The sequence below is a fragment of the Pezoporus occidentalis genome, unplaced genomic scaffold (genome assembly GCF_034315485.1).
Source record: "Pezoporus occidentalis ecotype Australia unplaced genomic scaffold, CSIRO_AGI_Poc_V1 ctg892, whole genome shotgun sequence".
NCBI lineage: Eukaryota > Metazoa > Chordata > Aves > Psittaciformes > Psittacidae > Pezoporus > Pezoporus occidentalis.
Genome location: NW_026916255.1, coordinates 9,949 through 22,349, shown reverse-complemented (window position 1 = coordinate 22,349; position 12,401 = coordinate 9,949). Strand labels below are relative to the sequence as shown.

General features: G+C 64.4%; 1 protein-coding gene across 1 annotated transcript; it reads left to right on the top strand.

Moving 5' to 3' along the window:
* Positions 1 to 507: 507 nt before the first annotated feature.
* Positions 508 to 9,577, top strand: LOC134156684 (cleavage and polyadenylation specificity factor subunit 1-like; the record flags this gene model as incomplete). The annotated part of the gene is made up of 4 exons (XM_062604957.1): positions 508 to 670; positions 2,429 to 2,558; positions 7,747 to 7,885; positions 9,382 to 9,577. Coding segments are annotated over 4 exons (480 nt in total), but the record flags the coding sequence as incomplete, so codon positions are not given.
* Between the last annotated feature and the right edge of the window lie 2,824 nt (positions 9,578 to 12,401).

Below are 12,401 nucleotides of genomic sequence, written 5' to 3'. Positions count from 1 at the left end.
GATGGATGGGATGGGATGGGATGGGATGGGATGGGATGGGATGGGATGTGGGATCACGTGACGCACTGGGTGGCGTGTGGTCACGTGCCGCCGCGCTGCTCTCCCATTGGCAGCCAAGGAGAGCCTGGGGGGGCTGCGCCTGCTCCGCCGCGCCGGATGGGATGGGATTGATGGGATGGGATGGATGGGATGGATGGGATGGGATGGGGTGGATGGGATGGGATGGGATGGGATGGGATGGATGGGATGGATGGGATGGGATGGGATGGATGGGATGGGATGGGATGGGATGGGATGGGATGGATGGGATGGATGGGATGGGATGGGATGGGATGGATGGGATGGGATGGGATGGGATGGGATGGGATGGATGGGATGGGATGGGATGGATGGGATGGGATGGATGGGATGGGATGGATGGGATGGGATGGGATGGATGGGATGGGATGTGGGATCACGTGACGCACTGGGTGGTGTGTGGTCACGTGCCGCCGCGCTGCTCTCCCATTGGCAGCCAAGGAGAGCCTGGGGGGGCTGCGCCTGCTCCGCCGCGCCGACTTCCACGTGGGGGCGCGCGTGAACGCGTTCTGGAGGACCCGCTGCCGGGGGGGAGGGGAGGGCGGGGCCCGGCGGGGGAGCGCCTGGGACCAGCGCCACGTCACGTGGTTCGGTATGGACACGCCCCCTAACCCCCCCCCCCCCATGTGACCAACCCCCCATGTGACCAACCCCCCCCATGTGATCCCCCATTGTGTCCTATGGGACCAGCGCCACGTCACGTGGTTTGGTATGGACACGCCCCCTTACGCCCCCCCATGTGACCCCTCCCATGTGACCAACCCCCCATGTGACCAACCCCCCCATGTGATCCCAACATTGTGTCCTATGGGACCAGTGCCATGTCACGTGGTTCGGTATGGACACGCCCCCTTCCCCACCCCCATGTAACCAACCCCCCATGTGACACACCCCATGACCCCACGCTGACCTCGCTGTGACCCCCATGACCCCACAATGACCCCCATGACCCCGCGTTGACCCCCATGCCCCCACGCTGACCCCCATGACCCCACACTGACCCCCATCTCCCCTCCCCCCGCTGACCCCCATGATCCCACACTGACCTCGCTGTGACCCCCATGACCCGGCGATGACCCCCATGACCCCACGCTGACCCCCATGACCCCGCGCTGACCCCCAAGACCCCCCGCTGACCCCCATGACCCCATGCTGACCTTGCTGTGACCCCCATGACCCTACACTGACCCCCATGACCATGCGCTGACCCCCATCTCCCCTCCCCCCGCTGACCCCCATGACCCCATGCTGACCCCATGGTGAACCCCATGACCCCACGCTGACCTCGCTGTGACCCCCATGACCCTGCACTGACCCCCATGACCCCGCACTGACCTCGTGCTGACCCCCATGACCCCACAGTGACCCCCATGACCCCATGATGACCTCGCTGTGACCCCCATGCCCCCACGCTGACCCCCATGACCCCACGCTGACCCCCATGACCCCACGCTGACCCCCATCTCCCCCCGCTGACCCCCATGACCCCACGCTGACCTCGCTGTGACCCCCATGACCCCGCACTGACCCCCATGACCCCACGCTGACCCCGATGACCCCGCACTGACCCCCATGACCCCACGCTGACCCCGATGACCCCGCACTGACCCCCATGACCCCACGCTGACCCCCATGACCCCACGCTGACCCCCATGACCCCACGCTGACCCTCCCTTCTCCCCTCCCCCCGATGACCCCCATGACCCCACGGTGACCCCCATGACCCCACGCTGACCTCGCTGTGACCCCCATGACCCCACACTGACCCCCATGACCCCACCCTGACCCCCATGACCCCACCCTGACCTTGCTCTGACCTCCATGACCCCTCAGTGACCCCCATGACCCCTCAGTGACCCCCATGACCCCATGCTGACCCCCATGACCTCGCTGTGACCCCCATGACCCCGTGCTGACCCCATGACCCCACCCTGACCCCCATGCCCCCACACTGACCCCCTTCTCCCCTCCCCCCCGCTGACCCCCATGACCCCACGGTGACCTCGCTGTGACTCCCATGACCCCACCCTGACTCCCATGCCCCCACACTGACCCCCATGACCCCACACTGACCTCGCTGTGACCCCCATGCCCCCACACTGACCCCTATGACCCCATGCTGACCCTTTCTCCCCTCCCCCCGCTGACCCCCATGACCCCACGCTGACCTCGCTGTGACCCCCATGACCCTGCACTGACCCCCATGACCCCACGCTAACCCCCATGACCCCACACTAACCCCCATGACCCCATGCTGACCCCTGTCCCCCCTCCCCCTGCTGACCCCCATGCCCCCACACTGACCCCCCGTTCTCCCCTCCCCCCTCCCCCCTCCCCCCTCCCCCCCCAGCCACCCTGGACGGGGCCCTGGGGCTGCTCCTCCCCATGCAGGAGAAACCCTACCGGCGGCTGCTCATGCTGCAGAACGCGCTCAGCACCGCCCTGCCCCACCTCGCGGGGCTCAACCCCCGCGCGTACAGGTACCCGCTGCGCCCCAGAGCGACCCATAGGGACCATAGAGACCCATAGAGACCCATAGAGACCCATAGAGACCCATAGAGACCCATAGAGACCCATAGAGACCATAGAGACCCATAGAGACCCATAGAGACCCATAGAGACCCATAGAGACCATAGCGACCCATAGAGACCCATAGGGACCCATAGGGACCCATAGAGACCCATAGAGACCCATAGAGACCCATAGGGACACATAGAGACCATAGAGACCCATAGAGACCCATAGAGACCCATAGGGACCCATAGAGACCCATAGAGACCCATAGAGACCCATAGAGACCCATAGAGACCCATAGAGACCCCATAGAGACCCCATAGAGACCCATAGAGACCCATAGAGACCCATAGGGACCCATAGAGACCCATAGAGACCCATAGAGACCCCAGTGCTCAGCACCGCCCTGCCCCACCTCGCGGGGCTCAACCCCCGCGCGTACAGGTACCCGCTGCGCCCCAGAGCGACCCATAGAGACCCATAGAGACCCATAGAGACCCATAGAGACCCATAGAGACCCATAGAGACCATAGCGACCCATAGAGACCCATAGGGACCCATAGGGACCCATAGAGACCCATAGAGACCCATAGAGACCCATAGGGACACATAGAGACCATAGAGACCCATAGAGACCCATAGAGACCCATAGGGACCCATAGAGACCCATAGAGACCCATAGAGACCCCAGTGCTCAGCACCGCCCTGCCCCACCTCGCGGGGCTCAACCCCCGCGCGTACAGGTACCCGCTGCGCCCCAGAGCGACCCATAGGGACCATAGAGACCCATAGAGACCCATAGAGACCCATAGAGACCCATAGAGACCCATAGAGACCATAGGGACCCATAGAGACCCATAGAGACCCATAGAGACCCATAGAGACCCATAGGGACCCATAGGGACCCATAGAGACCATAGAGACCCATAGAGACCCATAGGGACCCATAGGGACCCATAGGGACCCATAGGGACCCATAGAGACCCATAGGGACCCATAGAGACCCATAGAGCCCATAGAGACCCATAGAGACCATAGAGACCCATAGAGACCCATAGGGACCATAGAGACCCATAGAGCCCCATAGGGACCCACTGCACACAGGAGAAACCCTACCGGCGGCTGCTCATGCTGCAGAACGCGCTCAGCACCGCCCTGCCCCACCTCGCGGGGCTCAACCCCCGCGCGTACAGGTACCCGCTGCGCCCCAGAGCGACCCATAGCGACCCATAGCACCCATAGAGACCCATAGAGACCCATAGGGACCATAGAGACCCATAGAGACCCATAGGGACCCATAGAGACCCATAGAGACCCATAGGGACCCATAGAGACCATAGGGACCCATAGAGACCCATAGGGACCCATAGAGACCATAGAGACCCATAGGGACCCATAGAGACCCATAGAGACCCATAGGGACCCATAGAGACCCATAGAGACCCATAGGGACCCATAGAGACCCATAGAGACCCATAGAGACCCATAGGGACCCATAGAGACCATAGAGACCCATAGAGACCCATAGAGACCCATAGAGACCATAGAGACCCATAGCACCCATAGAGACCCATAGAGACCCATAGAGACCCATAGAGACCCATAGGGACCCATAGAGACCCCAGTGCTCAGCACCGCCCTGCCCCACCTCGCAGGGCTCAACCCCCGCGCGTACAGGTACCCGCTGCGCCCCATAGCGACCCATAGGGACCATAGGGACCCATAGAGACCCATAGAGACCATAGAGACCATAGAGACCCATAGAGACCCATAGAGACCCATAGAGACCCATAGAGACCCATAGAGACCCATAGGGACCATAGGGACCCATAGAGACCCATAGAGACCCATAGAGACCCATAGAGACCCATAGAGACCCATAGGGACCCATAGGGACCCATAGAGACCCATAGAGACCCATAGACACCCATAGAGACCCATAGAGACCCATAGAGACCATAGGGACCCATAGAGACCCATAGGGACCCATAGGGACCCATAGAGACCCATAGAGACCCATAGAGACCCATAGAGACCCATAGAGACCCATAGGGACACATAGAGACCCATAGAGACCCATAGAGACCATAGAGACCCATAGAGACCATAGAGACCCATAGACACCATAGAGACCCATAGAGACCCATAGAGACTCATAGAGACCCATAGAGACCCATAGACACCATAGAGACCCATAGAGACCCATAGAGACCCATAGGGACCCATAGAGACACATAGAGACCCATAGAGACCCATAGAGACCCATAGAGACCATAGAGACCCATAGAGACCCATAGAGACCCATAGAGACCCATAGAGACCCATAGCACCCATAGAGACCCATAGAGACCATAGAGACCCATAGAGACCCATAGAGACCCATAGCACCCATAGAGACCCATAGAGACCCATAGAGACCATAGAGACCCATAGAGACCCCAGTGCTCAGCACCGCCCTGCCCCACCTCGCGGGGCTCAACCCCCGCGCGTACAGGTACCCGCTGCGCCCCATAGCGACCCATAGGGACCATAGGGACACATAGAGACCCATAGAGACCCATAGGGACCATAGAGACCATAGAGACCCATAGAGACCCATAGAGACCCATAGAGACCCATAGAGACCATAGAGACCCATAGAGACCATAGAGACCCATAGAGACCCATAGAGACCCATAGAGACCATAGAGACCCATAGAGACCCATAGAGACCCATAGAGACCCATAGGGACCATAGAGACCCATAGAGACACATAGAGACCCATAGGGACCATAGAGACCCATAGAGACCCATAGAGACCATAGAGACCCATAGCGACCCATAGAGACCCATAGAGACACATAGAGACCCATAGGGACCCATAGAGACCCATAGAGACCCATAGGGACACATAGAGACCCCACAGCGCCCTATAGCGGTCCCACAGAGCCGCATAGTGGCATATAGCGCCCATAGAGACCCATAGAGACCCATAGGGACACATAGAGACCCCACAGCGCCCTATAGCGGTCCCGCAGAGCCGCATAGAGACCCCACAGAGCCCCATAGTGACCCCACAGAGACCCCCCCAGTGCCCCATAGTGGTCCCATAGATCCCCACAGAGACCCCCCCAGCGCCCCCTGGTGGCCCCACAGAGACCCCACAGAGCGCCCCATAGTGGCCCCATAGACCCCCACAGAGCCCCATAGTGCTCCCATATATCCCCATAGAGACCCCACAGCGCCCCATAGGGGTCCCATAGACCCCCACAGAGCCCCATAGTGCTCCCATATATCCCCATAGAGACCCCACAGCGCCCCATAGGGGTCCCATAGATCCCCACAGAGACCGCCCAGCGCCCCCCTAACGACCCCATAGATCCCCATAGAGCCGCACAGAGCCCCATAGCGGTCCCACAGAGTCCCCTCAGAGCCCCATAGAGCCCCATAGCGGTCCCATAGAGCCCCATAGTGGCCCCATAGACCCCCCATAGAGACCCCCCCAGTGCCCATAGCGGTCCCATAGATCCCCACAGAACCCCATAGTGGTCCCATAGATCCCCATAGATACCTCACAGTGCCCCATAGCGGCCCCACAGAGACCCCCCCAGCGCCCCATAGAGACCCCACAGCGCCCCATAGCGGTCCCACAGAGCCACACAGAGCCCCATAGCGGTCCCACAGAGCCACACAGAGACCCCCCAGCACCCCACAGCAGTCCCATAGAGCCGCACAGAGCCCCATAGTGGTCCCATAGAGACCCCACAGAGCCCCATAGTGGTCCCATAGAGCCGCACAGAGCCCCATAGCATCCCCATAGACCCCCACAGAGCCCCCCTAGCGGCCCCACAGAGACTCCCCAGCACCCCATAGTGGTCCCATAGATCCCCATAGAGCCCCACAGAGCCCCATAGCAGTCCCATAGAGACCCCACAGCGCCCCATAGCGGCCCCACAGAGACAACCCCCAGCGCCCCATAGCGGTCCCACAGCGCCCCATAGGGGTCCCACAGAGACCCCACAGAGACCCATAGCGGCCCCACAGAGACCCCCCCCCCAGCGCCCCCCCATAGCTGCCCCACAGCAGTTTCCCCATAGGCGCTGTGGGGCGGGGGCTGTGGGGCGGGGGCTGTGGGGCGGTGACGCGAGGGCGGTGGCTGTGGGGTGGGGGCTGTGGGGCGGGGGCTGTGGGGCTGGAGGCTGTGGGGTGGGGGCTGTGGGGCAGCTGTGGGGTGGTGACGCAAGGGCGGGGGCTGTGGGGCGGTGACGCGAGGGTGGGGGCTGTGGGGCGGTGGCTGTGGGGCTGTGGCTGTGGGGCAGGGGCTATGGGGTGGTGATGCGAGGGCTGTGGCTGTGGGGCAGCTGTGGGGCAGTGGCTGTGGGGCAGCTGTGAGGCAGCTGTGGGGCTGGGGGCTATGGGGCAGCTGTGGGGCGGTGACGCGAGGGCGGTGGCCGTGGGGCGGTGGCTGTGGGGCAGCTATGGGGCTGTGGCTGTGGGGCAGTGGCTGTGGGGCAGCTGTGGGGCTGGGGGCTATGGGGCGGTGACTGTGGGGCAGCTGTGGGGCGGGGGCTGTGGGGCGGGGGCTGTGGGGCGGTGACGCGAGGGCGGTGGCTGTGGGGCAGCTGTGGGGCAGTGGCTGTGGGGCAGCTGTGGGGCGGGCGCTATGGGGTGGTGACGCGAGGGCGGTGGCTGTGGGGCAGCTGTGGGGCAGCTATGGGGCAGTGACGTGAGGGTGGTGGCTGTGGGGCAGTGGCTGTGGGGCTGGGGTCTATGGGGCAGTGACGCGAGGGCGGGGGCTGTGGGGCTGTGGCTGTGGGGCGCTGTGGGGCTGGGGGCTATGGGGCAGCTGTGGGGCGGGGGATGTGGGGCGGGGGCTGTGGGGCAGCTGTGGGGCGGTGATGCGAGGGCGGTGGCTGTGGGGCGGTGGCTGTGGGGCAGCTGTGGGGCGGTGGCCGTGGGGCAGCTGTGGGGCGCTGTGGGGCGGTGACGCGAGGGCAGTGGCTGTGGGGCAGCTGTGGGGCAGCTGTGGGGTGGTGACGCGAGGGCGGGGGCTGTGGGGCAGCTGTGGGGCGGGCGCTGTGGGGCTGGGGGCTATGGGGCTGTGGGGCAGCTGTGGGGCGGGCGCTGTGGGGCTGGGGTCTATGGGGCAGTGACGCGAGGGCGCCCCCTGCAGGCTGCTCCAGGCCGGGCGCCGCGCGCTGCAGAACGCGGTGCGGAACGTCCTGGACGGGGAGCTCCTGGCCCGGTTCCTGCAGCTCAGCGCCATGGAGAGGGGGGAGGTGGCCAAGAAAATTGGGACCACACCCGAGATGGTGAGGGGGGAGGGGCGGCAGCGAGGGGGGGAGGGGAGGGGGGAGGGGAGGCAACGAGGGGGGGAGGGGAATGGGGGCACCCCAGAGATGGGGAGGGGGGAGGGGAGGGGAATGGGGGCAGCACCCCAGAGATGGTGAGGGGGGAGGGGCGGCAGCGAGGGGGGGAGGGGAGGGAGCGAGGGGGGGGGGAGCACCCCAGAGATGGGGAGGGGGGAGGGGCAGCGAGGGGGGAGGGGGGAGGGGAGGGGGCACCCCGGAGATGGGGAGGGGGGTGGAGAGGGGAACGGGGGGGGAGGGGAGGGACCACCCCAGAGATGAGGAGGGGGGAGGGGAGGCAACGAGGGGGGGAGGGGAGGGGAAGGGGGGGGGGGGAGGGAGCACCCCAGAGATGGGGAGGGGGGAGGGGCAGCGAGGGGGGGAGGGGAGGGGAATGGGGGGAGATGGGGGAGGGGCAGCAACGAGATGGGGGGGGGGAGAGGGGAATGGGGGAGGGGCATTGGCGGGGGGGATGGGGGCAGCACCCCAGAGATGGGGAGGGGGGAGGGGCAGCAACGAGGGGGAATGGGGGAGGGGAGGGAGCACCCCAGAAATGGGGAGGGGGGAGGGGAGGGGGCAGCACCCCGGAGATGGGGAGGGGGGAGGGGAGGGGAATGGGGGAGGGGCATTGGGGGGGATGGGGGGGGGGATGGGGGAGGGGCAGCACCGAGATGGGGGGGGGGGGAGAGGGGAATGGGGGAGGGGCATTGGGGGGGGGATGGGGCAGCACCCCCGAGATGGTGAGGGGGGGGAGGGGCACCGAGATGGGGGGAGGGGAGAGTATGGGGGAGGGGGGCACCGAGATGGGGGGGAGGGGGAGGGGGGGTCGCACCGAGATGGGGAGGGGGGAATGGGGGAGGTGATGGGGAAGGGGCAGCACCGAGATGGGGGGAGGGGGGAAGGGGATGGGGGCAGCACCTCGGGGGGGGGGGGGGGGGAGGGGAACACCACCCCTGAGATGGGGAGGGGGGAATGGGGGAGGGGCGTGATGGTGGATGGGGGGGGAGGGGCAGCACCGAGATGGGGAGGGGCGAAGGGGAGGGGGGACATGGGGGGTTGATGGGGGCACAACCTCTGAGATGGGGAGGGGGGAGGGGCATGATGGGGGATGGGGGAGAGGGGGGAAATGGGGGGGCAGCGGACATGGGGGGGAGGGGCACCCCAGAGATGGGGGGGGGAGGGAGGGGGACATGGGGGGGGACATGGTGGCAGCACCCCCGAGATGGGGAGCGGGGGGGAGGTTGGGCCTGGGCTATGGGGCAGGAATGTGGGGCTGCGCCATGGGGCTGGATGGGGGGGGGGGGATATGGGGCAGGGCTATGGAGATGCAAAGATGTGGGGCTGGGGACACCGTGGGGCTGGGCTATGGGGCTGTGGGACAGGGACCTAGGGGTGGGCTCTGCCCCACATCCCCCCTCCCCCGCTGTGGGTCACTGATGCCTCTTCCTCCCCCCAACCAGATCCTGGACGACCTCTTGGAGATCGACCGAGTGACGGCTCATTTCTGAGGGCTCTGCCCCACATCACCCCACACATTGCCCCACATCACCCCACACATTGCCCCACATCACCCCACGCATTGCCCCACACATTCCAGCCCCACACTGAGCCTCGTGATGTTTCTGTGCCCCCATTTTATAAAGAAACAGGAAAAGCCAGGCTGCTTCATGGGGGCCTGGTTATGGGGCAGGGTGGGGGTCGCTATGGGGCAGGTTTGGGGTCGCTATAGAGCGGGCTGGGGGTCACTATGGGGCAGGTTGGGTTTGCTGTGGGGCAGGTTTGGGGTCACTATAGAGCGGGCTGGGGGTCACTGGGGCAGGTTGGAGTTGCTATGGGGCAGGTTTAGGGTCGCTATGGGGCAGGTTGGGGTGGCTATGGGGCAGGTTGGGGTCACTATAGAGCGGGGTGGGGGTCACTGTGGGGCAGGTTGGGGTGGCTATGGGGCAGGTTGGGGTTGCTATGGGGCAGGTTTGGGGTCACTATGTGGCAGGTTGGGGTCGCTATAGAGCGGGCTGGGGGTCGCTATGGGGCAGGTTGGGGTCACTATGGGGCAGGTTTGGGGTCACTATGGGGCAGGTTGGGGTCGCTATGGGGCAGGTTGGGGTTGCTATGGGGCAGGTTGGGGGTCACTATGGGGCAGGTTGGGGTTGCTATGGGGCAGGTTGGGGGTCGCTATGGGGCAGGTTGGGGTTGCTATGGGGCAGGTTGGGGTTGCTATGGGGCAGGTTGGGGTTGCTATGGAGCGGGCTGGGGGTCACTGTGGGGCAGGTTGGGATTGCTATGGGGCAGGTTGGGATCGCTATAGAGCGGGCTGGGGGTCACTGGGGCAGGTTGGGGACGCTATGGGGCAGGTTTGGGGTCACTATGGGGCAGGTTTGGGGTCACTATGGGGCAGGTTTGGGGTTGCTATGGGGCAGGTTGGGGTCACTATGGGGCAGGTTTGGGGTTGCTATGGGGCAGGTTGGGATCGCTATAGAGCGGGCTGGGGGTCACTGGGGCAGGTTGGGGACGCTATGGGGCAGGTTTGGGGTCACTATGGGGCAGGTTTGGGGTCACTATGGGGCAGGTTTGGGGTTGCTATGGGGCAGGTTGGGGTCACTATGGGGCAGGTTTGGGGTCACTATGGGGCAGGTTGGGGTCACTATGGGGCAGGTTGGGGTCGCTATAGAGCGGGCTGGGGGTCACTGTGGGGCAGGTTGGGGTTGCTATGGGGCAGGTTTGGGGTCACTATGGGGCAGGTTGGGGTCGCTATGGGGCAGGTTTGGGGTCACTATGGGGCAGGTTTGGGGTCGCTATGGGGCAGGTTGGGGTTGCTATGGGGCAGGTTGGGGGTCACTATGGGGCAGGTTGGGGTTGCTATGGGGCAGGTTTGGGGTCACTATGGGGCAGGTTGGGGTCGCTATAGAGCGGGCTGGGGGTCGCTATGGGGCAGGTTGGGGTCACTATGGGGCAGGTTTGGGGTCACTATGGGGCAGGTTGGGGTCGCTATGGGGCAGGTTGGGGTCGCTATAGAGCAGGCTGGGGGTCACTGTGGGGCAGGTTGGGGTTGCTATGGGGCAGGTTGGGGTTGCTATGGGGCAGGTTGGGGACGCTATGGGGCAGGTTGGGGTTGCTATGGGGCAGGCGGGGGGTCACTATGGGGCAGGTTGGGGTTGCTATGGGGCAGGTTTGGGGTCACTATGGGGCAGGTTGGGGTGGCTATAGAGCAGGTTGGGGGTCACTGTGGGGCAGGTTGGGGTTGCTATGGGGCAGGTTTGGGGTCACTATGGGGCAGGTTGGGGTTGCTATGGGGCAGGTTGGGGGTCACTATGGGGCAGGCTGCGGGTTGCTATGGGGCAGGTTGGGGGTCACTATGGGGCAGGTTGGGGTCGCTATGGGGCAGGTTGGGGTTGCTATGGAGCGGGCTGGGGGTCACTGTGGGGCAGGTTGGGGTTGCTATGGGGCAGGTTTAGGGTCGCTATGGGGCAGGTTGGGATCGCTATAGAGCGGGCTGGGGGTCACTGGGGCAGGTTGGGGACGCTATGGGGCAGGTTTGGGGTCACTATGGGGCAGGTTGGGGTTGCTATGGGGCAGGTTGGGGTGGCTATGGGGCAGGTTGGGGTTGCTATGGGGCAGGTTGGGGTCACTATGGGGCAGGTTGGGGTCGCTATAGAGCGGGCTGGGGGTCACTATGGGGCAGGTTGGGGTTGCTATGGGGCAGGTTGGGGTTGCTATGGGGCAGGTTTAGGGTCACTATGGGGCAGGTTGGGGTTGCTATGGGGCAGGTTGGGGTCACTATGGGGCAGGTTTGGGGTCGCTATGGGGCAGGTTGGGGTTGCTATGGGGCAGGTTGGGGGTCACTATGGGGCAGGTTGGGGTTGCTATGGGGCAGGTTTGGGGTCACTATGGGGCAGGTTGGGGTCGCTATAGAGCGGGCTGGGGGTCGCTATGGGGCAGGTTGGGGTTGCTATGGGGCAGGTTGGGGGTCACTATGGGGCAGGTTGGGGTCGCTATGGGGCAGGTTGGGGTTGCTATGGGGCAGGTTGGGATCGCTATAGAGCGGGCTGGGGGTCACTGGGGCAGGTTGGGGACGCTATGGGGCAGGTTTGGGGTCACTATGGGGCAGGTTTGGGGTTGCTATGGGGCAGGTTGGGGTCACTATGGGGCAGGTTTGGGGTCACTATGGGGCAGGTTGGGGTTGCTATGGGGCAGGTTGGGGTCACTATGGGGCAGGTTGGGGTCGCTATAGAGCGGGCTGGGGGTCACTGTGGGGCAGGTTGGGGTTGCTATGGGGCAGGTTGGGGTTGCTATGGGGCAGGTTTAGGGTCACTATGGGGCAGGTTGGGGTTGCTATGGGGCAGGTTGGGGTCACTATGGGGCAGGTTTGGGGTCGCTATGGGGCAGGTTGGGGTTGCTATGGGGCAGGTTTGGGGTTGCTATGGGGCAGGTTTGGGGTCACTATGGGGCAGTTTGGGGTGGCTATGGGGCAGGTTTGGGACGC